Source organism: Syngnathus scovelli, chromosome 4 (genome assembly GCF_024217435.2).
Source record: "Syngnathus scovelli strain Florida chromosome 4, RoL_Ssco_1.2, whole genome shotgun sequence".
Lineage (NCBI taxonomy): Eukaryota > Metazoa > Chordata > Actinopteri > Syngnathiformes > Syngnathidae > Syngnathus > Syngnathus scovelli.
Genome location: NC_090850.1, coordinates 13145160 through 13170316, shown reverse-complemented (window position 1 = coordinate 13170316; position 25157 = coordinate 13145160). Strand labels below are relative to the sequence as shown.

At 38.8% G+C, this 25157-nt stretch overlaps 1 protein-coding gene across 3 annotated transcripts in view; it reads right to left on the bottom strand.

Moving 5' to 3' along the window:
* tub (TUB bipartite transcription factor) overlaps positions 1 to 24976 on the bottom strand; it is a 31200-nt gene extending 6224 nt beyond the window's left edge. Inside the window, exons 1-8 of one of the 3 annotated variants that reach the window (XM_049718747.2) lie at positions 24580 to 24976; positions 4345 to 4396; positions 3104 to 3266; positions 2077 to 2214; positions 1445 to 1600; positions 1199 to 1320; positions 593 to 784; positions 390 to 502 (exon numbers count right to left, since the gene is read on the bottom strand). In XM_049718747.2, the coding sequence (XP_049574704.1) occupies positions 390 to 502; positions 593 to 784; positions 1199 to 1320; positions 1445 to 1600; positions 2077 to 2214; positions 3104 to 3266; positions 4345 to 4396; positions 24580 to 24635 (992 nt within the window). In that variant the 5' untranslated portion in view covers positions 24636 to 24976. Of the gene's footprint in view, positions 1 to 389; positions 503 to 592; positions 785 to 1198; positions 1321 to 1444; positions 1601 to 2076; positions 2215 to 3103; positions 3267 to 4344; positions 4397 to 9938; positions 10335 to 24579 lie in introns of those variants that run through there. The other 2 variants (XM_049718748.2, XM_049718749.1) reach the window with 2 other exon arrangements.
* Between the last annotated feature and the right edge of the window lie 181 nt (positions 24977 to 25157).

Sequence of the window (25157 nt, the reverse complement as noted above, 5' to 3'; positions counted from 1 at the left end):
CACAGCTGGGATCACTCCTATGTTTTAAGGTTTTTAACTTGTACATAGGTTTCCATAATTTTCAGAACAGTGGATGAAAAATATCTATACACCCCTGTTTTTTAACAAAAATAATGCGACCACAAGAAATAATTCCAAAACTTTTTCCACCAATCATGCGGCCTATAACCTGCACAGCTTTATTGAAAAAAGTATCTCTTGTAGGAGGAAATAATATAATAATCACATTCGAATTGTTAAATGAAATGGGAGTTGATATCTTAACCTACATTTAGTATAATCAGACTTTTAGTACCGGTACCGTTAAACCCAGTTTCACAATGATTCAGTGCCCAGGCCATAGAAACCTAAATATAAAGATACATGATTTAACAACACACCAGATTTACCTCAATTTCCCAATGAAGCTTTCTCCACCTCGGGACAGATCAGTGGGATCAATGGAGATGAGGTAATTGGAGGTTTTACTCTTTTTTCTCTTCCGGCCCGCTAACAGAAACACCTGAGACAAAACAAAGTACAGTAATTCATTCGATTTCTTTTTTGTTTATTTTATAATACTTTAACACTGCCCAGTCTACGTCATCCTCACCTTCTTGCCATCTTCTCGTTCCAAGTGCAGGTAATAGGTGGGATACATGCCTCTGTCCATGCCTTTCTTATCCCTGGTGATTCTACACTTGACTCGGACCCCCTGCGGTGCAGGTCGCAATGAAAACTCTTCAAGGTCTTCCACATCAATGGCCGGTTCATTGACCGGTGGAGTTGGTGCTGATGCAACCTCCTGTAGAAGTGAAAAAATGAAAGGTGAAAGTTGGTATGGTTGGATTAAAAAAAATGTCTTTCAACTGAGACTGGCATTAAACAACTTGAGGCAAGCACTCCTGGTTGTTGTGACATTTGTTGCCCCCATCTCGTGCCCGCAATTTAAGACATACAAATTGGCCATGTGACAGCTCATGTCTCATAAATTGGGTCGTTCAAAACATTTTTAATTTGAATTTATCACAAGATGAGTTGCTTACAAGTCCACCAGATGTTGAGTAGAACTGCCTGTGAGATCCTCCAAACAAAAACATTGTATTTGTAATGAAATATTTATCCAAAAGTGAACAGACTTTTGGCGAGTAAAAGAAAACAGTAACAACATCAAATAAGGCTACGGATAATACACTATGATCTTAAAGCATACTTTTACCTTGCAAGACTTTTTACTGGTGGCCGAGCCTGGTCTTGTGTTGTTATTGAGCTGTGAGGAAGTTGAGCTAATTTCATCGTCATCATCTTCTTCCTCATCAAAATTCATACTGCTTGATATGCCTTCACAGATCACAACAAAAAAATTAATAAAGTGTTAATGGATGCCAATTTTCAAAATAGGTTCAGCAACTTGATTGGAAATGAGGCTTTGGTAATGTAGACGCTAAACCAAAATAAACTGCACCTTTTTTTAGCATGGTCACCCGTAGGTCCTGCTTGCTCTGTGACGGAGTGCAGCTCATGACCGGCTCGCTCTCGCCATCCTCTGCCAAGGGGTGACCCACTGTTAGAATTTGGATTTGGCCGTCCTCTGACTGGCAGGCCAGGCTGTCCATCCCTGCTGAGCCACAAACAAATGACAGAGTGCACCTGAATACAGCTGTTGCATTGCTCGGAGAAAAATGAGCATGCGTACCTCCAGAATTGAGTCACCAGATTTAGGACCTGCTTGTAAAATGAAAAACTTGACTTGGTAGTCATGAGACACAACTTACATTTTATTTTTCTAATGTAATACTGAATGATATGACTCTAATGACTGTGGGAATTTGTCAAGGCTGCATTAAGTTATTTCATTTGAATTAATTTGATTAATTTGCATTGAGAGTTTAAAAACTCCAAGTCTTTAACTGGACTTTCAAATAGTTTATTTATTGAAGTTGAAGTTTCCCACTGTGTATTTTTTTTTTTTTTTTTTTGTTCTGTTAGATTTGTCTCTTGTTTGGTCTTTGGCCCTGTCTGTCAATCCAAGAAGCTTGTGAATCGTTCATCTTAAATTGTGTCTGTGTCTGACTGACGGGTTGTCATTGGGCTGACCTTTGTGCTTCCCTCTCCTCTCCTTCTTGTCGCTGCCTGTTTGAGGAGTGGAGCTGGCTGACGCTCTGCCTTTTTTTGCTGAGCGAGGCGGCTGCAGGTCTGCTTTCATCTTCAGCTCCTCCTGCTTGGCTTCTTGCACTAAACAGAAGTAGTCAAAGTCATACTAGCAACTCTCAGGCAGGATGCATGCAAAATATGTGTTCAAAAAAATAGAACACTGTATACATAGACTAACCAAACTTAAGTACAGTTGCACAACCTAATGAGCTGCAACCCTTATTTTACTGCAGCTCTTAACGGTGTTCATTAGGTTGTCAAGGTGTACCGAATGGCAAGGCTATTGAGATGCATTTTGGTAAATACTTGAAATTAATTGAAAGAGAAGAGCATATATAAACCTGAAGGATTTAATAAAAAGGTGACTAGGTGTCAGAGCTTTCAGATTTTGCGGCGCGCAGATAAGGCTATTATTTCCTTTCTCTGCAGAATATTAAGCTGCAGTGGGACATTTTGCCAATGTACTTTTTCCAGGCTGAGTGACACCTCATGAACCTGAGCTCAGAGGTGGATATTAGATTTGTGCTTTGATTTCTGTGTGCCGCCACATGCAGTTTGCCCTGCAGAAACTCACTAAAGAATATTTCAGGTGTCATTTGACCATCACATTTGGTTTAATTCTTTACTGCAGCTCTTTCTATTTAATTAGATAATTAGTATGCTGTGTTTTTTGTCTTTTTAGTCATATGCCTACTAGCTTTGTTTATTGTTTTAATGTTTGTAAAGGCTTGCTCAAGCAATGAATGAATGAATAAATAAATAAATATATAAATCAATCAATAAATAAATACAAAAACAATTAATTACATCTTGTTAAGGATCTGGATGAACGCTGCAGTACTGTACTGTGTTAGCCATAGTTCCAAAGGTTGGCCCGGTGGAGTCTGTTAAGAACGATTGTTCTTTAAAAGTCACAAATAGACCCCGACCATTCCCATTTATCAGACAGAGCGCAATGGGTCCAACTAACCATGGTAGATGGTGCTGCTGTTACTGCTGAGGTAGGATTCCACCAAAGGAGCCTGCTCCTCACTCTGTTTGGTGCGACGGGTGCGAGATCGTCCATCCACATTAGACTGGACCATCAGGGGTTCTTGACGCTTCTTCTTCTGCTTTTGTTCAAGGAGCACTCGCTGTACATGAAAGCAATACATTTTTAGGCTCATACCGCTTTCCTGTGATCTTAGATCGAGCCATTCCTCTGGACTGTCACCCACATGTTCATTTCCCATCCAGAATTCATCAAATATTCAAGGCTTCTATTAATGGAGGATTCAGTGAAGAGCATGAGCTCCAAGCTTGTCGTCATTGTCAGGTTGGCTGTGTGTCCTGAATTTAAGGCTAGAGTTACTTGCTGTAGAGAGTAAAATGCGAATTACACACCAAAGTGAGCATGTCATCAGAGAGCATATTGACCCATGTGGCTTGCATGAGTCAAAAATTATAAAAGGGTAGGTATGTAGAACACAGCAGGGGACAGACAAATATAGGTGAGTATAAAAAGTCTACACACCCCTTCAAATGAATTTTTTGTGAAATAATTTCAAAACCTTTCCCGCCGTTACTATATTTTTGGACTGTGTCACACTTTTTTTAATGCAGGCAATATATTATTATTAATTGCTGTCTCCCCAGGCAATACATACAGATATAACCTTACTTTTATGAACGTCTGATTTCTTAACAGATCCTAAATAAATTCTCTGTGATGATACACTTTGTTCGGCACTGAGAGTATAAAATAGATCAGGCATAAAACGCTTTCATCTGTTAGTGGAACACCACAGAGACCAGCTGACCTTTAGAGGCCACACGCCTGCACTGCAGGAAGTGGTGTCAAGATAAAAGTGCTGTTTTATCGCATGATGTCAACGTGTTCCTCTATTGCAGTGATTCCCGACCAGCGGCCGTAGCACTCCAATGGGTCGAGAGAGCTCATAAGTTGGGCCATGGTAAAATATACTGTTTCACTTCTTATGTCAAAGCATCTTTATTTATGAATTACACAAATATTTTTGTCCATCAATCTTGGCCAGGGGTGAACAACTAGCAGATTGCGGGCTGGCCGTATGTGGCCCAAACCCATACTCTGGGTGGCCCGTGATTAAATTAAAAAAAGATGGAATAATGTCCCGCTCACCCCAAAAATTGTTTTACGTTTTTTTCACACACTATAAAATGTTTGGTCAAATATTGAACTGTAACATTTACCTGCCGATCAAGCTTCTGTTGTCGGAGGTTGGAGCCCTCATCATCTAAAGTGCTGCAAAAAAAATACAAACACAAAGAAAACATACAGAAAAATGTTAACAGTTTATTAGGGTCAATATTAAACCATATGCTTATGGAGTGGACATGACTTGTGGTAGTCATTTTAATGTGCATTTCTTTTTAATATGTTTAACAGCATTTTATTATAGTGTATAGCTGTCTGCAGATAATTGAGTCTTTTTATTTTCATTTTAAGTTTTGATCAATTGGCAAACACACTACCTTATACCGTGCTGATCCAATATCTTGGCTCATTACCTGCGCCAGGTCACCATGGTGACAAGTGCTGCTGCAGAATAAGTTCACTTCAGCGGATGACATCAAACCCTATTAATAGGGACACTGCTAACCAGTCAGACAAATGAAGAAGTGTAATCATCCATCGTGCCATGATGAAAGTGAATTACTGGCTTTTATTTTGGGGGGGGGATATAGAGTTAGAGAGAGAGAGAGAGAGAGAGAGAGAGAGAGAGAGAGAGAGAGAGAGAGAGAGAGAGAGAGAGAGAGAGAGAGAGAGAGAGAGAGAGAGATGTAAATTTGTGGAGGTTTACTGTACTGCCTATCACAATACTACCTTCTCACTAATTTTGTGAATATGAAAATGATTTTGTTTTATAGTCTCTTTACAGAAAATGTAATCATCTAACTGAAGCTTTTTATGAGTTTGTTAATATGAGAACATGGTGTTGCTACACTTGTTATTTGAAAATGAGAACTATAGGGAACATATGGACGACAGCGTCTGTCAGAAGAGGTTCAACAGCTTGTGAAGCGCTTTTGGGATTTGGATCTAATACATCATATTGACTCACACAATCTCGCTGATATTGCAACAGAGAATCTGCTGCTGCTGTGACTTCTGGTCGGCAGCATGATTACAAGTCATTGCAGCAATGACGACGACTGGCTTGGCACACAAGTGACTGCACAATGTCAAGCGCATATCTGATTTGCCGTCATTAAATGCATTTTGTGAGTTTTGCCTCGCTGAGCAGAGTGTTCTTCCAAACACAACTGGGTAATATCCCGGTCTCTACAAACAGGCATATTTACTTAAATCTTATCTGACTTGATGGCGCTCAGTACACTGACTTAATGTCATTGGTCCGAGCAAATGTTTAAAGGTCAGTGTAGCACAAGCAATGAGAGTAAAATTCGATTCTGAATGATTTCAAAGATGGCAGAGGTTTACGTTTATAAAGCATACGAAGGCAAGTGAAAAAGACTAACCAAGTCTGAAAGAAAAGTGTTTTGACAATATTGTATAGGAACACTATTTTATTATTTATATAACCCTAAAATCAGACAGTGTTACCTTTTCTGGTATTGAATAATTGTAACAAAATTAATTTTAATTCAACAGAGAGCAATCTGTGTACCTTATGCTTGCAGTTTTAACAGTCATGTGGTCCACTGTTTTTAAATCATTTTTACTTTTGACTAAAATACAAATTGGTACGATGGTGTTATTTCTATTGCTCTCTTTGCTGGGACAGCAAACCGCCTCTTCGTATGGCATTTGGCTGTTTTTTGTTACCCTTCTGTACTAATCCCCACTTCATATTTCCTGAGCTTTGAAAATCTCACTGATTGTTCCTTCAACTCTCAAGGCTGGGCATCTGAAAGAGAAACATCAATGGCTCCTAATTAAAGGCAATGAGGTGCACTCCAGAAGAACTATAAAGGAAGATGAAGGGTAGAAACCTATGACATGGCGAAGGGAAACAGACAAATGTCGATGATCAAATTAAAAGTCCCTGTAAAGTGAATATAGTCAATGTCTTGTAAATTCGACACAGCACAGCAAAGAGTGCTGACAACTTTGTTTTGAGTGTTAACAAATTTGAATGATTAGAAAACTCACTGGGTATACAAAATGAGCTTTCAAAATCATTAAAAATCAAGCCGTTCTCTCGACTCTCAACTGCTGTAGGTATTTTCCACTGAATGTGAAACAACGCTTTGCTCAACTGTCAACTGTCAATCAAACACCAATACTAGAAAAAAAGGTGGCCCTGTCACTGGCTGTCACATCGGGCATTTTAACACCCCCCACTATTCTGCCTTTCTTTGTTATATGTGCACACTCAAGGCGAACATAGAGGCGCACTAAAGCAACCATGACATATTTAGATGGATAATTGCACGTTACAGTTGCACTGGACAACTGCTGGCGCAAGAGGGGCAAATCATGCCAGATTCTAAAATGTGTCAAGCGGTGCTGTTTTAACTACGCACAAGAAAAACTGAAATGCTGAAAAACAGTTTACCACAATACGTAGCTCCATATCTGATTTCGACATGGTTCTCAGTCTTTGTACTTGTTTTCAGCAATTATCATCAAACATTGAATAAGGAATTTAGAAATCACTCTCAAATATGACTTAATGTGCATGGTCTCATATCTCCCGGCACCACTGTAATCCTGTTTGAATCGTACAATAAATTAAATTAACTATAATTTTGGTTCTTCAGCAGAGCATTGAATTCTCATTATAAATAAATCAGGATCCCTTTAAAGGTGTGGATACAATAAATTACATTCACTTTTCTCTGTTATTGTGAAGTTTCAAGAGGGGACGTGATCAGCTAATTTCATGGGCTCCAGTGTGACGTTTCATGCAATTGTTTTTTGTTGTTGCCGTTTTCAATGTTTACTATATGAGCGATGGGTTCTGCTATTGAGTTCTATTCTAGTTGGGCAATAGTGATTTACTCTCTCTATGCTTAATATAGCAACAGTGCTAAAAAGCCAGTTCGGCATGAGTCACACACATTGTATTCCAATCACACCCGCATTGAGGTTGAGATGTTAAAAATGACAAGAGGGGAAATAGCGCAGTTCGTTCACATGTGAGAAGGGAGGCTTACACAGATGCAATAAAAAAGTATTTGTCTCCCACTCTGTGTGAAATGTACGGCCAAACAAAGTCCTCCACGTTCGCAATCAGTTATTAAGTGTGTGAATAGGCATTAAACAGGAAGATAATGAATCAAACTGAATTATTCCCATGGAGGTCCAACAATTCATTATGCTCGAGAGTCTTGTTCAGCAACCCACAGATGGTGAGCAGTGCCTGGGCCTTTGTTGATCTTTGAAGGTAGCCTTGTTAGTAAAACAATTTCTATTGTTGGTATAGTGCTTTAATTTTATTCATTCATTCATCATCCTAACCGCTTATTCTTATGATGGCCGCGGGCATGCTGGAGCCAGCAGTCTTTAGGGTCGTTGGCAACTGAAATTGCCGCCAGCCAACCTCAGGTCAAACAGACACAAACAACCATTCACGCTCACAATCACACTCACAGAAACCAGAGGACCCGGAGGAAACCCACACAGGCACGGGGAGAACATGCAAACTACACAGAAGCCGGAATCAATTATTCATTTGGGGTTTTATTTTCGGACTATTTACAAAAAAATATCTCTTGGTAATCTTCAGACCCGCATGCATGTGATTCAACAGCAACATGGCTGCTGTGAAGAACACATCGATAAATATGCCGAGTCTTGTTTAATGTTCGTAGCGCAATGCGTGAAAAAATAGTTGGAAGGAAATGAATCACGTGATTGCTACTCACACCGACCTTGAAGGTGAAGAGCTTGTTTCGTGGTGGCATATACCGTGGATATAAATACAGCTGGGCAACAACTACTTAGGTGGTCTTTTTTATGTTTCTTTCAATTGTAGTATATTATAAAATACATCAATTTTTTTATAGTGCTTATATGCCTTCGGTGAGAAGCGGGGTAACCCCTGGATTGTCGCCAGCTAATCACATACCATAGACAATTAAGCATTCAAACTCACACCAAAGGACAACAACGAGTCTTCAATGAGGCTAATGATTTTTGAATGTACGAAGAAAAAATCCAAACTCCGCACAGGAAGGCATGAGTCCGGATTCGAACCGTCAAACCTACCAGGCCGATGCGCTAACAAATGAACTACTGCGTCACCACCCCAACCAAAATCTTTTGTGAGAATTTACGTCACCTAATAACTATGAGCAGCAGGTGCGGCAATGTTGATCGTTTTTACTGTATAATCACGTCAACCACACATTTGCGTCAGAGAGCTCAACGCACCGATGCCGCCAAGCCTGAAGAAAAAAAAAAAAGACATATGCCAGTCACACCCACCAGCCTGTACAAGGTGTTAATGGTGCAGTGCCCCTGGTCACAAACACACACAAGAAAATGCACTTGCTTGTACACGAGTTAGACTAATTTCACGACTGAATTGGTGATTTTTATTTAATATACGTATCTGAAAGAAAGGAAAACTGTTGGATTCAAAACAAAATTTGCTTGATTGGGCAACCTCACATTAGAACCCCACCCCCTAAAAAAACCCCACTCCTCTGATGTTTCTTGCTGTCCTAGTTAGATTCCCACAGCAGAGAGGGAGATGGGATTGAATAGAAAAGTCTAACATCGGTGAGGTGTGCAAGTACAAGTATGTTTGTGTGAAATGTCGCCCGTATTTCCAGAAAATAAGCACACTGCATCCTGTATTTCTAATGAGATGAGGCAGCCCATGGATTTTTAACGAGAGCCACACAAAATGAGGCAAACTGTTTATTGTGTAACCGACGACCTCTCTGTCCCCGCTTCCTCACTTGTCTTCCTTAAATTTTAGACATGGCAAATTTGTTTAACATTTATTTGCTCCTACCACTGACTGCCTGCCCTCTTTCTTTGTTTCTTTTTGCATATTTTGATAGTTAATCATGAAGAATGAGAAATCCAAAATGTCACATCTTTTAAAGAAACAATGGAAACACAACTTTAAGATGATTTTATGCCATAAAATAATTACTGTTCTTGTAACTGGCATTATAATACTAGTTGACAGAAAATATTTATCTCAAAATGTATTGACAATTCAAATTGGATTTTTAGTACTCGGCATGCTCAGGGATGGATTCACTCATTGATTTACATCTGAATATGCCACTGCCCATTCAGATCATCCTTATTTCTATCAGTCTGGAAATTACACTTCATAGCCTAGGGAGCAACTACTACCTGTCAAGGGTTGCCACAGTGAGTCACTGGAATGATATGTTTGCCCTTCCTGACAAAACATAGCCATTTTTATTCACGCTTGAGAATGGACACATTGCCTAGAGACCCAACTGGCTATTACCTTTCATCTTGACTGGGATTTTAACTCCAATCCCTGTGCCCAAAGTCATGTCACCCAGTGAACAATCCACCCACCACCACCAGTTTCTAAAAATGTTACATTAAAGTAACTTCACCTACAGCTAATGTCCAAAATGATGTCCTGAAGCGCTGCAACTAATGATTATTTTAATCGAATAATCTGTTGATTATTTGAATCTTTTGTCCCACCATGACTGTAGTGACTCAAAGCAGATTATTACACTCATTTGGATCATTCTGTCAAATCAAGAGTACACCTTTACATCACAGACATGCACACACACACACACACACACACACACACACACACAACTGCACACTGGCCAAAAGATGCAGCCTGAGCCTACTTTGGTTACAGTACCTGTAGGGAATCCAGTCGGAGGTGTGCTTGGAGCTCATTTTGTCTCAATCACCCTGACTGCGAGGCTGGCGGCCTGCAACAGCACCACAGCAAAGTGGCTAAGTGGTCTGGGGACAGGATTCAAACGGCGAGAACCAACATAGCCCGATCATCACTGCTCCTTGTATCCCCCCGAGTCTTCGCTCGTACGTCTGTCTTCTCGCCGCGTATGTCAGATGACTACCAATCTACGCAGGCAGCAGCTCTCGTCAAGTGTTGTACGATGTGCACATGAAATTAGCCGTGTTCTTGTCCTCCTGTGCATGTGTGTGTGTGCGTGAGTGTTTGCAGTCAATGCCTCTCCTCTTCTCTGCTCATATCCACCGCCTCTGCTCTTGACTGGATCTAAATCTCCCTCCGTTTCTTGCCCTTTAAATCCCCCCCCACCCTTCTTCCTCCCTCTCCTCCCGATCCATCTCTCTCGTGCAGCATCACCAACAGCAGTATCAAAGCGTTCAGTGGGAGAGAAAAAAACAACAACTATGGAGAATCCCTGTCTTTTCTAGCATCCTTCATATTCTCTTTTGTTCATTTGCACTCTGAATGCAAATCAGCCGACAGATGTGTTTTCTGGAATCATTTGATTGCTCTCCCAGAGTACGAGGCATTAGCATATGACTGCGGTAACTAGTGTTAGCAGCCTTTAATTCCACACTCGCCGCAGCCAGACAAAGGCGCCCAGTGATAGTGGCCACAGCTCACGCACATCTGCTTCCGCCCTCCGTCTGATGCCCCCCACTGTCACACATCACTCACTGTGCTCCTGGGCCAAGTGCCGAGTCCATCTATAGACAGTTAACGCAGGCGGCTTCCTTGGGAGCACAACCGCTCCACAAGGAGTCGATTCAAGGCGGCCTCATCAATAGGCACATATATCTCACGTGGACGTGTGAGGTCCTGCTCAGTTCTGGGGTGAAATGATCGGTAATCAATACAAATAATTGGGAGGGAGAGTTTTTTGACTTGCCTTGCCTGAGAAAGAGCCACACACAAATGTTAATGTATGTAAGCCAGAGTACCAATGTGTTGTGAACTTAAATGACAGGAAAACAACTCGAAGTTCATTATTTAACTAGAAAATGCAATTACTGGAGTTGTATGTGGATTCTGCAATGCTGAATGAAAAAAAAAACATTTTGTGGAATGACTGGGATGATATTGAACATAATCATGTGACATGCGGATATGACAGTGAAGAATGTGGCAATGATATTGAAGAATGTGGAATGATGTGGAAATATTTTGAATGATATAAAATCCTATTGAATAATAAAAAATGGTTCAATGGTATTCAGTAGACAATAGTTATCGTTATCATATGAATGACTGACTTCTATTTTAGTTTATGTTTCACTTTCGTCTGAATAACAATATTTGCGACAAAATAAATGCCGAAACGTTTTAGTCAACATCTGATGTAACCTTCATGAAGACACTAATGGAACACTCGAGCGGAGGGCGTGTCAAAAACGTCAAGTCTCACAGCTTCATAGGGAAGTTATGATTGCTTAAAAATACACAGTTATGGAGTATTTTTGTTTGCAAATACATACTATATGTCTTTCAAACAACCAATTCTACGGTCAAAATCCAATTTCTAGCATTTGTTGTTATTTGTGTTTTAATTTGTTGCACAAAATTCTCTTGGATTTGAGGATGAACAGATTGGAATTTGGTGTTTTAAGCACAAGGTCAAAGAGGTGAAGGAAGAAGATGAGCGGATTTGGCACACATGGCCACAAGGATTTTTGGATAAACTTGACCGTGACATCAGTAATTTACAGTCTGGTCATACTGTAAGTCTCTCCACTGGTCACATGACTGGGTTCATAACGTTCAAGAAAATTTATTTAAATCTTCACCTATCTACCTACCTATTGGAACCAATTATTAGTAATAAACAAAGGATCACTGTAATCCATTCTAGCAGCCACCCCCAAATAAATAGCAATGTTTGGGGGTGGGGGGTTAAAAGGGAAAATAGACTATAAGAGTCCACCTGCCTCAATTCAACCTTGACAATGACCTGAGAGAGAATCTACACACACATTGCTGCTGAATATTGAGAGTGAATGGCTGCCTCGCTTTGTCTGCCCTGTGAGTAACTGCTGACTGTCTTTTGCTTGAAAAGCAGTACAAAATGGATGAATGGATTTTCATTTGTTATTCATTTGCAGCCTTTCCCAAATTTAAGGATCCAACTTGGGCATGGTAATTTATTGCTCATCAAAGGCAAATAACTTTTGGACTGCTGTAATAAAGTATTGTTATAGAAATGTCAGATTTGCCCTTTTGTTTGAGTCTGATGGATGAAGCAAATTTGGGTCATGAACTCAAACATTATGGAGAATCCTTTACTTTTGATATCAATTTTGGTTCTGCAAGTGTATCTAAAGCCATGGCCATGCAGCTGGCATACAATTTCAGTTTCAAAATTCACGAGTGGTGCATTTCTTAGAGCAAAACTGTACTTCTATCGATTGGGGGTTGCAGAGTGGGAGCTCCACACTTAGTGAAAAACAGGGGGAGAAAAAAAAAAACTTATTTCAAATACTAATTTCGAATCAGAAGACACTCGTTTAGATGTCACGAAACAAAAACAGCTCCTACATCCCAAACAGAATCTACAGTGTTTGAAGGCAGATATCTTATCTGATCTACAAGTGTCCTAAAATGAACAAATCCAAGAGAGATGTTTTTGCATATTGAGTACGAGCATTTGGGATGAAAGTGGCGCTAAATGGAACAAGCCACTCAGCTCAGGAACGCTCCTGAGTAAAAGCACCCCGCTGAATATTTGATGCTGGAGAGCAGACTTTGAAGTTTGACTTTGAAGGCTGTATTTGGTCATGAGGGACTTTGGTAATGATAAGAATATATTCTTCCTGCTTCCGTCCCACTCGACTCCATTTTCAAAGTACAGTACTTGTTTCACTGGCCTTACTAATGATACAATGATAATGTCTCCTATGATCAATTATATTAGTCCAGTCCAGAATTCTTGCATCTATTTCGTGCCCATAAGCACTGTAATATTAGGAACAACAGACCTGCAGTAGCTGTAAATATGGTCTTTTCACTTAATGCACTCGCAATCCCTGGCTTTTGTCCGCCAGCCTCAATCAGGCTTGAAATTTAGCTGCAGCGAACACAAGCACTGCAGAGATCAGAAGGACATTACCCAGTGATTATTTACTTCCAACCAGTAATTAATGTTATTATTTGGGGAGCTAAAAAGAAGTCGGGAGGTTTTAAAACATTCTCTAGTGAGGCTCCAGTGCTGTGGAATTAATTATTTACACAAATGAGAGCGACTGCTTCTGTATTTATGTTTAATTCTCCACTAAAAGACTTATCTCTACATTCTTGCAACTTATCTGTCTCTTGCGCTGCCTTACCAGTATGATCCTAAATTGGAAGGGTATGATGCTCTTTTAACATTAAAACAAAAGGTGTGAAGATTTACTAAAATAAAAATAAAATAAAAAGATTTATCAAAATATATTTAAAAAATCCTGGATGAATCCAAGACAAAAGTTTCACTTTCTACACTTTCTACTGTTTTTATCTACAGGTTAAAAAAAAGAAAAAAAGGTGTGCTGCATTTTACTAAACTGTTTATAGTTCATGCAACAGCAATGATTTTTTTCCCCCTTCCTGCTGATTGCAAATAAACACAAGAGTTATCTTTGCTGGCCGCAAATCTAACACAAAGGCTTTAACAACAAAACAGCTTTGATTGATCTGTGGATCATCAAAGTAATTTGAAATACTTTGATAGCTACTCAGAGCATAAATGGTGTGTGACAGCAGGAGATGAAGTGTATTCTTCCAGTCCCACTGCCAATACATGTCACATCTTACACAGCAGAGTGGAGGCGGGCTTGGAGAACTGGTAGGCAATAAGCAAATGAGAGCTAATTAAGCCCTCTTGCCATCATCTTGAGATAATGAATTTAAATACTCACTTATTTAATTATACAAATTAAAATACAGTGTATGTATTCCATTCATCCATTTTGCATGGAAGTTGTTCTCTTCTGGTTCTCTGTACTGAGCTGCAGCCTATTTCACCTGACTTTGGGCAAAAGATGGACCAATTCTTACATGTTTAATGCCAAGAAGTCCCAAGTTTGTTTGAGTCCTATACTTGAACAGCAAAACTATGAAGTACACTGAAAGAAACAAGTAAAACTCAGGCAACAAACACAAAATGATGGATGCTGTGCATCTAACAAAGATGTCCTCCTCTGTGATTCTCCAGCAGTGATGTGCCACTTGCAATTTAATTTATGATAGCTCATTGAAGGGCACCTTAAAAATGGGATATTCCTACAATAAGTGCTGGTAGGATATAACTCAAGGCTAACTTGGGGCCTTCAACAGAAATGTTGGCATCTTTATCCAAAATAAATGTGCAAAACACAAACAGGCAAGTGTGTATAAAAAGTCTACACACCCCTTTTCAAATGCCAGTGTTTTGTGGTCCTAAAAATGACACCAAGAAAATGATTTCAAAACTTTTTCTCACAATTGTAACCTGTACAACTCTACTGAGGAAAAGGGGAGAGCGGTAAAGTAAAAAAAACAACTGCAAGTGTGGTTGCACAAGTGTGCTCGCACTCTTATAATAGGGGAGTCTGTGTTCAGAGTTAATCAATAAACTGTCAAATATATGTCAGCACACACCTGTCACTATTTTAAGGGTCTCTGAATAACCACAGGTTCAGATGTTCAGGTACACCTTTACTGACATGTTGATAGTCACATCTTTCAGCACAAACAACTTCCGCAGAATTAGACCAAACTCCTTGTTCAAACGTATCAGTTACTAGATGGAAATAAAGGTAATACCACGGCATTAAACATAATATGGAACACAGCAGAGTGAAGAAAATATGGCACAGCAGTAAAATTACCAAGAACTGGATGTCCCTCCAAAATTCATGAAGACATCGCATCAGGTAAGCTTTGACATTGAAGGAGCTGTAATTGGAATTTCGTATTCTTCCATTGTTTTGGGCTATAAGGTAGGGTGGCAAGAAACAAAGAAAAACATTTAAGCCCAGGTATGTTTAGCGGAAACACATTTGAATTTTCCCAAACATATGTGAGGAAAATGTATTACTGTCCGACAAAACCAAAGTTGAGTTTCCACTAGTTATACTGATCCTCACCAAGACATGCAGCATGGTGGCGGCAGCATCATGCATTGGGCCTGTTTTATTTATTTTGATTGGACACGAGGCCGGAGGTTATAAGTCACATTAATGTTAAAAAAAATCTCATTTTCTTAGATTACAAAAACAGGGCTATGTAGACTTTTTATATCCACTAGAAATAAAAGGCTCTAGACTGAGACTCCAACGTGAGTGACTTTCCGTATGCATGATATGAATGAAAAGTGACCGAGCATATTGGCGTTTGTCCAGCATTATTCGAATCCAATGTGCCCACATATATTGATTCCTGCTAATGCGGGAAATATACACTTTGATCCTACCAACACATGGTGGAGAGATGTGGTGATGTTTCTTAAGCACTTATTTTCCAACAGCATCACATCGATCTTTGACAAAAGATCACATACTGGTGTGCCGTGTATCAACCTAAATCCCGGCTGAGAGCCAGTTGAGAGCATCCATAAAACATCATTTGGATTAGCAAATGTCAGACTGCATGAAACATTGTTTCAATGTCCCAGTGTCCCACTGAAGCATCCGGATTGACTCCCTCAATACAGCACAATTCTGTTGTGTCTTATCTGACAGCAGACCGGTCCGCGAGTAATCAGCAAGCATATTGACCTTGTGGATTCACGCATTTTCTTATCATGTTTCAGAAGTTTCTGTACATGATCACATACGTAATGCTTGATAAAGTATGTTGATTCATTGACATCCGCAGTGAGGCAAAGCTAACCATATAAAATGTCAAATGCATAAGCAAGGAAAATCGATGTTCAGTGTGATATGACTTTAATATGTGGTGATCACACTTGTAACTCACAACACTCACATAATCTTTCCTTACTGACATGAATAAACTTGTGCCACACCCAAAAGTAGGATAAAGAATATCTGTCTGTATTCTTGTACTATGTGCCTTCATGTGCTGCTCCACAGTTTGTGTGTAAGTATTGTTTGTTCATTAATTCAACTATAGCATTTCACATTGATTGTTAGCATTGAGCTAAAAAAAAAAAAAAAAAACCATTTCCAAGGCAAAGTCTAATTCTTATAGTTTTATGTTTAAGTAGACGTTTAAATACAAGTAGGAATGGCAATCACCAAATCAAAGCCACTTTTTTAAATCAGTAAACTTCTGCTTGTTGTGAATTGGGTTAAACTGAGTTCACCCCAAATTGAGTTCACATTAAAAAGCATAAAAATCAGCCTGATGATGGCTCATGTCTTGTAAACATATAAATCAGGTCACTTGTAATTCAAAGCACCACAGTAATAAAATCCCATCAAGATTAGGCAAGACCTCATCAGTATAGGATTTATACTGCATACACATTCTGGCCACAGTATGAGGTCCTCTTGTCCTATCTAATGAGATAAAAGTTGATTTAAAAAAATGGCATGTTTGATTTATCAAGGAGGTGCTCACTTAACATAATGTATCACTCATGCTGACTATTTTACTTGGTAAGAAATGAAACCGACTTGTTAGCTCTCAGTATGCTATGGCAACTACATACGGTCATTTTTGATACGGCTCTTGTATTGAATCGATTTTGATTATGCAGTTTCATGTGCTGATTGAATATTAGTCGGTGCAAACGGCATGTTTAAACATGTAATCAAAATGTTTTGAGTTGATGATAATTTTATTCCAGGGTAAGGTTAGCTGCTTTGAAATTAGATGATGAAACTGGGGTATTGCTATTTGTTGATTGACACAACAGGTCGTGGCATTGTAGATGCTTTGAGGGTCTTAATTTGTGACGAGAAATAAATGTCCAAATTGCAAAAGCTAAAGATGGAGCCTGCAAGCGAGAGGTATGACAGAGACAGACACATATTCGATAACAGTCAGGCCTTGTTACCACACTTGGAATCATTTTGTGTTTCAAACTAACATCAGTTCTTGTCAAAAGTCCAAAAGACTAATTTGATTTTTAAAAATATCAGTTTTGCTGCAGAATGTCCACAAAATGAAATGTTTATTTAGGTCTTTGGCTTCATAAATTAAAATGTAAATCTTTTGCAAAGAAGGGTATCTCATCTCATCTCGTTATCATTTTATTGGCACTTTTATTTTACAATATTATAAGCATGCGCACTAAGTTTATAAGTAAGCTAACCGTAAAATTTAATTTGTAATTTTATTTATTTGAGTTGTACATTCATGTTTCATGAGTTACATTTTTGTATCCGTTATGAGTTTGCGTTGGGTTTTTATATCTTTACATATTTTATGTTATGGACTACAGATGGAAATTGGGTTTCTGCTAAATCTGGTACAAGGATCTCTTTGTGTCTTTGATATTGATTCATCTTTGTACAGGTTGTCTGTAATTAAAAAAAGGAAAGAAAATCTAAATTGTATTATTCATTTACTAAATTGAAGTTTAGTGAGCTATTAAATGCCTAATATAAAATTGCTCCATTGTTCAAAAATATAAAATACCCATTTTATGCAAATTAGATGATTTAATCCAGGAAATAATTAAAAATGTAGTTGTCATGGGATTTAATTAAAGGGAAAAAGACCAAATGCATGTAAACAACATAATAATCATCCATTTAAAAAGATGGTTGGAAGTTACAAAATAAGTCCCACAAAAAGGAAGCGAGAGAATATTAATAAAACGTGTTTTTTTCCATTTGAACATCATTTGTAACCAGGGGCAACAGACAGTTTGTTTTAAGTATAATATCTGGCGCTGTGATTCAGCGGATGAGTCACAATTACAGAATCCTCCACATCATCAAGTGTGGTCGCACTGTAGAATGTACAAACAATTCTTACGCAGTAAATTTTCTTTATGCGGTGAAGGATTAGAAAACTAGTGCAACTAAAAACACAGCTACCTTTCAAAATGTACTCACACTCCCAAGGCAGTTTTCCCATTATAAATAATGAATAAATAATCGATGTGTTATAAACACTAAAAGGTCTGTAGCTTTAATTGGACTTTCGTGATTGTTCTGTTCTAACTCGTGCACAGCACCGCAGCAGTAAATCAATCAGGCCGTTTGCTGTCAAATTTTTCAAATTTACCCCTTGCAGATAAAAAAGCTGTCACCTCAAATCTCAACACAAGAAGACATGCAGAAAGATGGAGGCACCAATGAGTGCATTGCTTGCATCACAACTCAGCTCCCTCTCATGCATCCTCTGAAAACACACTGGCTTCCGTAACCATGGTAACAGATGAGAATCCAAATTAGTAGATAGGGGGAAAAAAATCTCAGCGGTAGGCTACTATGCTTTAGCGTGTGTGTGTCTAAAAAAAACCACTGCCTATCTGTATAATTAGAACGTTGAACTGTTTATTTTCTTGCAGTAACGTGCATTTTACATGCAGGCCTGGTCTGCCACTTGCTGGTCGTGCATGCGTGGCAAATCGGAGAATTTTGAGATTTCATGTTGTGTCGGTCTGATTGTATTGCATCGGCACATATTCTGTTTAAATGTGTGTTGCTGTGTGCTTTTACTAACAGTGACACTATGACCTGTGGTGCGTTTGTCATCCGATGGAAATCAGAGCATACAGTTCAACATTTTTCACCAACATGAAATACACAGTCAAGTCGAGACACCTCGACTGAGATCGCCACTATGCTGCTGTCAGAACAGCAGAGCGTCTTTAAAATTGACTTTGTTCTTTTTGTCGCAAGATTTATAGAGCTTGTCCAAAACAGTAAACAAAGTCATGTTGATTCTTTTGGATTTTAATCACAATCACTTTCAATTATTCCTTACACTGTCTAAAACCTTTTTTAAAAAAACTGTCACTTTTATTTAAAAAAAGAAATACAATTTAAAAAATATTTTGTATTTATTTTTATTCAATTATTCGACTCGCCATACATATATAGGAATAGGACTATACGTCTTAAGACACATTTGTGTTGTAATATAACTGATTTTGATATAGAAGCTAGTAAACAGATTTTTGTTGGTGGTGTGCCTCGAGAATTTTCCAATGAAAAGGTGTGGCTGAATGAAAAAAGGTTGGGAAACACTGAGTCAGGGGGAGTCGACGACTATTTAAAAAAAAAAGATTTGACGGATGGACACACGGCGGCGCTGTTTGCCAGCTTATGTCCCTCACTCTAAACGCAACCACAGCCTTTTAAAGAACACATTAGTATGTGAAGTATGTTAACATGGCATTAAGGTGCAGTACACTTCATCTTCAAGCACAATAATAAACACATCCTTGAATTATTTACTTCAATGACAATAAAATAAATTATCATCTCCGTTAATGCAGAATTGCTGATTGACATTTTGTATAGGTGATGTATTGTACCTCCCTAATATTTTGACCAGTGAGTAAATAAATGACATCTTAAGGCATTAAACATGCAGCACACTATCCTGACTGGTTGTATTTTAGAAGCGAGGGAGATTGTCGAATGTCCCTACATTTACAGCGTGCTTATAATAATTACACTCTTCAGACTCGCAATCTTATTTCTGAATAACATGTAGTGCCACCTCCCAGTTTTACGCCACACTCATTCACCATAGCAACCGGCTCCAGAGGCATATCTCACATTCAGTACTGGTGCAGAGCTCTGGAGGAGAGCTGAATAAAGGAATAGTCAGTGCGAAGAGTATTAACATACAAATCAAGGACAGAAGGACTCTGGGAACTTGGACAAAATCCTCCCTAAAGGCAAAAATACTAATAATTAAAAGGTATTAAATGATTCAAGACATCTTATCTCATCAAATAAATTTAAATTCATTGAAAGAAGAGTGGAAAGGCCCTGTTAAGTTTAACATAAAACAAAGGCAATTACATGTGTATTTAACTAAATCATACAATTTAATGAGCCTTCACAGTTTGTTATACTTGGGAAATGGGTTATCTATCAATATTTATTTATTATTGTGGTTATAATTTACAGTGGAGTACAGATGTTCTGGAGAGATGTTCCAGTAACAAGATGACCAAAATATTTGAAACACGCCACTTTCTTGACTTGACCATGACTGACAATAAAATGAATTGAAATGCCAGTGTTGCCTTTGGCATGTTTGGTTTGTTGCGCTCATCTGAATCTATTGGTGCACAAGCTAATTTGGAAATAGAAAGTAATCTGCATTTTTGTGTGAAAAAGGGCGCATCATCATTTCCGTGCAGGGGCAATGGTTTAAGTTCGGGATGTCACTGGGCCTTTCTGCCTTGCCCACCAGCGCATCTGCAAATTTGGTTACAAAAAGTAGACTTATTTTTAGACTGGGGAAAAGCAGGTCTAATTCAAGGCGCAAGCAATTTCTGCGTATTTAATCGAGGCACAGACACACAAATTAGTGCTTTTCATTGAAAAATATAATCCCTTGGAATCATTAATCATCATAATTATTTATTTTAAAAGCACCCCGTCACTATGGTTTATGTGTGTGTAAACTCTGAAGTGATAGGCACACCTGCTGCTAAAAGGGCCATTTTATAGAAGCCCACTTTGATGCAAAAAAAAACCCAATAACCAGCCCTAGTCCATTTTGGTATCAAAGTGGAGTGACTTCAAACACATATGCTACTCATATGCTGCGATGTAGAAAAATGTAGCAAAGACCAAGTTATTCTGTGGGTGTAAAACAAGCTGAGAAAGAGCACAGTTACAAAGGATCTATCTTAAGTACTCTTTGATTTACATACAAGTTGCATCTCCTGACTGTTAAAATGTCTCCTTAAGACATGATGTCATCGTGGTGCCAAAGCTGAACAAAGCTTCATTATTTAAAAAAGATGATGAAAAAGATGTTTTTCTTGGAACTGACTGACGAAAGGATACTGGCTTGCTGTCAAGATAGCAGAAAGTAGTTTAGTCTTGCAGCATCGATCACGCTTAAGGGATAGCGCCAATAAAGCAATTGTCTTCATGCAGCTGACTCACTACAGCATCTATCGAAATTTGCTCTTCTATTGACTGAGTGGATGAATGAATTGATTAATTGATACACAGTGATTCAGATGGGTACTACAACGAGCCATGCGTGGTGAGCAAGTGGTACAGCTGCCTCACAATTGGAAGGTTCAGAGTTTGAATCTTTGCATAATCTAATTGGTATTTTTTTCAATATATTCCTCTGATTTACCAAAAAGATGTGTTTTAGGTTCTATTATTTTATAAAATGTTGCTGTTTCTCCCACTTCCGTTCATACACAGAAAATTAAGTAGAATTTTACTTATGATCAAGGAAAATCAAGATCTCGCTTCGACCCAGAAACTAATTTTTATTTGTGAAAGCTTATGTGATAACATGTTGCAACATCACATATTTAACGGATTGTCCATCACCATTCAACTGTGGTTCAATATTTTAATCGGAAACTAAGGGCCGATGGTCAGCCATTGTTGAAATCTAGTTGCAGAACCTTGGCCACTGCACAACACTTCATTCACAGTTTTTTCTAGTTGGGCTGCACGGCAAGATTAATTGAAAACAGACCATATACTTATGACCACTTGGCTTCAATTTTTTCTAATACTGCATAAGGATGATATAACCGTCTGGGTGGGACCATTTTGAATGTTTAAAACAGAATATAATCCCACCCGCCACCCCACAGTACAAAATACGATTTGAATTAAAGCATAAAAATGCAAGGCAGAGCTTTCCAAAATCTGTATATTATCTTGTTAGCCCACCTTGCGCTTCCATCTCTAGGCTACAGTGTTTGCCGAGTGGGTGCGAGAACATTGTGAGATTGCACATACTGTATGTCCGAGCACTGGCAGATACACCATGAGTTACAATGCCTGAAACCATAGAAGCCTGAAAACAAACATACACGTTCACAGTAACATCACTTGACTCTGCTGCAGGTCATTTTTACTTATTCCAGACAGTCAGTTTGTCATTACGACTGTTATCTAAACAATTTATTTCCAAGGCCTATATAGTAATTTGTCATACACATGCTCCTCTACCCACTGTGGAAAAGGTTGAAATCTCTGGTAGCTTTAATGAAATGTGTTTTCCTATTGCCTTCCCCTCACAATGCGCCAACTTTGTTTTACTAAGTGCTAACCTTTTCCTGAATCAAGTCAGCACATGTGCAGTGAGATGGACTAGTCTGCTGTATGTTAGTTAGGTGGAGCACTTGAAATAATCATGATATATTAAGCATTTTGTTTGCTTGTTTGTTTGTTTGTTTGTTTGTTTGTTTGTTTGTTTGTTTGTTTGTTTGTTTGTTTGTTTGTTTGTTTGTTTGTTTTGAAAGCACACAAAGCAAGACTTAACCCCTAAGTTATTGCGTTATTAGCAATTTTTTTATGAGACATTTGGGGGCTCCTATAAATTTCAATTTCCTGTGTTTGCCCAATGATACATTAGAATCTACAGAATTGCCACTCCGTTCCATTTCACTAAATCCCACGTTTTTCTGTATTGTTCGCAAATAAGTCACGCCCTAGTTGTAGTTTTGCTTTCAGTAATATTCTACATCAGAGGTGTCAAATTCTGGTCCTCGAGAGTCGTCCAAACATCTAAAACACGCAGTGTACTTTTTATACCTATAAGCTATATGTTGGCTTTCTATTAGGATACATATTTGTACTTTTACTCAAGTAGTTTTCTGGTACTTTTGCAACACTGACCAAGCACTTCCGCAAATATTGCAAGTAATTAAACACACACACATACACGGGCACACACACACACACACGCACACACACACGCACTAAAACAAACACACACAAGTGACTTGTCCTGTGATGTAACAGAGACCTGAGAATACCGTGTGGAATAAACAGAACAGCAGAATTATAAGAGCTGGTCGATTGTTGAAGGAAGCCGTGAAAATCACGATTAGCAACAGCCGCAACAATTTCCCAGGTGCATTAGGTTAATTTCAAGACTGTACGACAATTTGTTTTATATTTTCTCATAGCCGTTGTAATCCTGACTAATAGTCATTTAAAGAGTAGACGTGCCAAGAATGCCGCCGTTGTTGCTAATGCCGTTACACTAACATCCATGATTTATATTTGGTGTATTCTGACACCAAAATGGGCTACTACCACAATTAATACGTAAATACCCCAAGTCACTGTGATTGTGTAACCAGTTGGTCTCAGAAAGGAATCACAGCGCTCTATCTTTGCAAATTCTGTTATTGGTCTTGTTGCCACTGTACAGCAAAAACAAACAGTACTCCTTTATTGCTATTGATCTTCACACAGTGTACAAGAGCTTGCATACTGTTCACAGTTTGCAGTATGGTGAAAAATCTTGGGCTCCAAGAGATCAGCGCCTCGAGCTGCAGTCTCTTGGGATGTCCAAGAACACATTTGGAATACCAATTAAACAGTCAGAGACAGCATGTACAGGGCTGTCTCCTGCTGCACACGATGACAGATCGCCAAACTAAAACAACCAACAGGAGTAGGAAGTGGTAGACAACTTAGCTATTGTTTTCATTTTGTATGTGTAATCATACAGGTCAAGAAACAGACAATGGCGGGGATAACACAATGAAAATCAGACTCTGTGGGTTTTTCAAAACAAACTCGCACATCTGAAGGATGTTCACTCGAGTGACCCTTTCACATTGCACAACAGGTAATTTGTCTTTGAAAGGAACAGATTCAAATTGTGTTAACCATAGTTCTATGAGGCCGTTAATTTACAAACACAAATTCCAATAAAGTTGGAATTGAGACTAAAATAAAAACAGAATACAATGTTTTGCAAATCTTATTCAACCTATATTCAATTAGAATGTCTCTGTGTCCCATTGCTATTTGTGAAACGCTTTGTTATAGTTGCAGCTATTGTAAAATGCGCTATGTAAATAAAGTTGTATAAAAAATTGATATTTTATCACAGAAGGTGAAGTAAGACATGTTAATGGGCAATATAACAATACTTACAGGCATGTATTCTATATTATCTATGAAGACTAATATCACTGACGTACAGTTGAGACTATCTCTATATACATTATACTGCCCCCGGTGGCCAAGGCGTGCAAATCAGAAAGATCATTTCTGTCCATGGAACTGAAGACAGAAATGAGGCAAAAAGTTTTATTTGTTTACATTTTGAGTATTTTTTACATTTCTAACTGGATAAAGGAAAAATATCAATCGATATTATACTTGCTAACATTACAAACACAATAATTATTGAATATTTTGGGGTGGGCGCTGGCACTTGTGTCTCAAGGTACCAGGAAGGAAGGAAGGAAGGAAGGAAGGAAGGAAGGAAGGAAGGAAGGAAGGAAGGAAGGAAGGAAGGAAGGAAGGACAGATAGATAGATAGATAGATAGATAGATAGATAGATAGATAGATAGATAGATAGATAGATAGATAGATAGATAGATAGATAGATAGATAGATAGATAGATAGATAGATAGATAGATAGATAGATAGATAGATAGATAGATAGATAGATAGCCTTACCTGTCATAGCTCCATCGGCTGTACGACATGCTCCTGTTGCCGCCGACCCCCTCCATGGATTACAATGTGTGAAGCTTAGTCGGTAGCTCGGTCGAAGGCTCCCGTGTCTTCCACCCCAGGATTCGAGCGAGCAGAAACGGTGCGCGTCCGGCGGCGTTGCTGTTGATTTACAAGCACCGAGTGAGAAAGGCGGAGGGGCGCGCGATCTGGCGGTCAGTTCCGCATGCACGAGCGTTTCATTGATTCCATAATCGATCGATGTTGATTTGTCAACTTGCGCGTGTTTGACGTCCTCCTGAGAAGGCTTCCTCTTGATTAAAGGGGAGGAGACGCGTTCATGTTCGGAGCTGCTCACCCACTTGATGGAGCGCCGCAGCAACCGCTACTCAATGATAGTCTGTAGTGGGAAGTGTAACCAAGTACATAAGTACATTGTCACTAATCCTGACATCCTTTTTTATTGCACCCGCACACATCGTGCAAGAATATGCAAACATTAAATATACTACATGTTTCAAAATGCACAATAGCACATCTGGCTTCAATAAAGAAATGATGTTTCAGAGAAAAGGAAATTC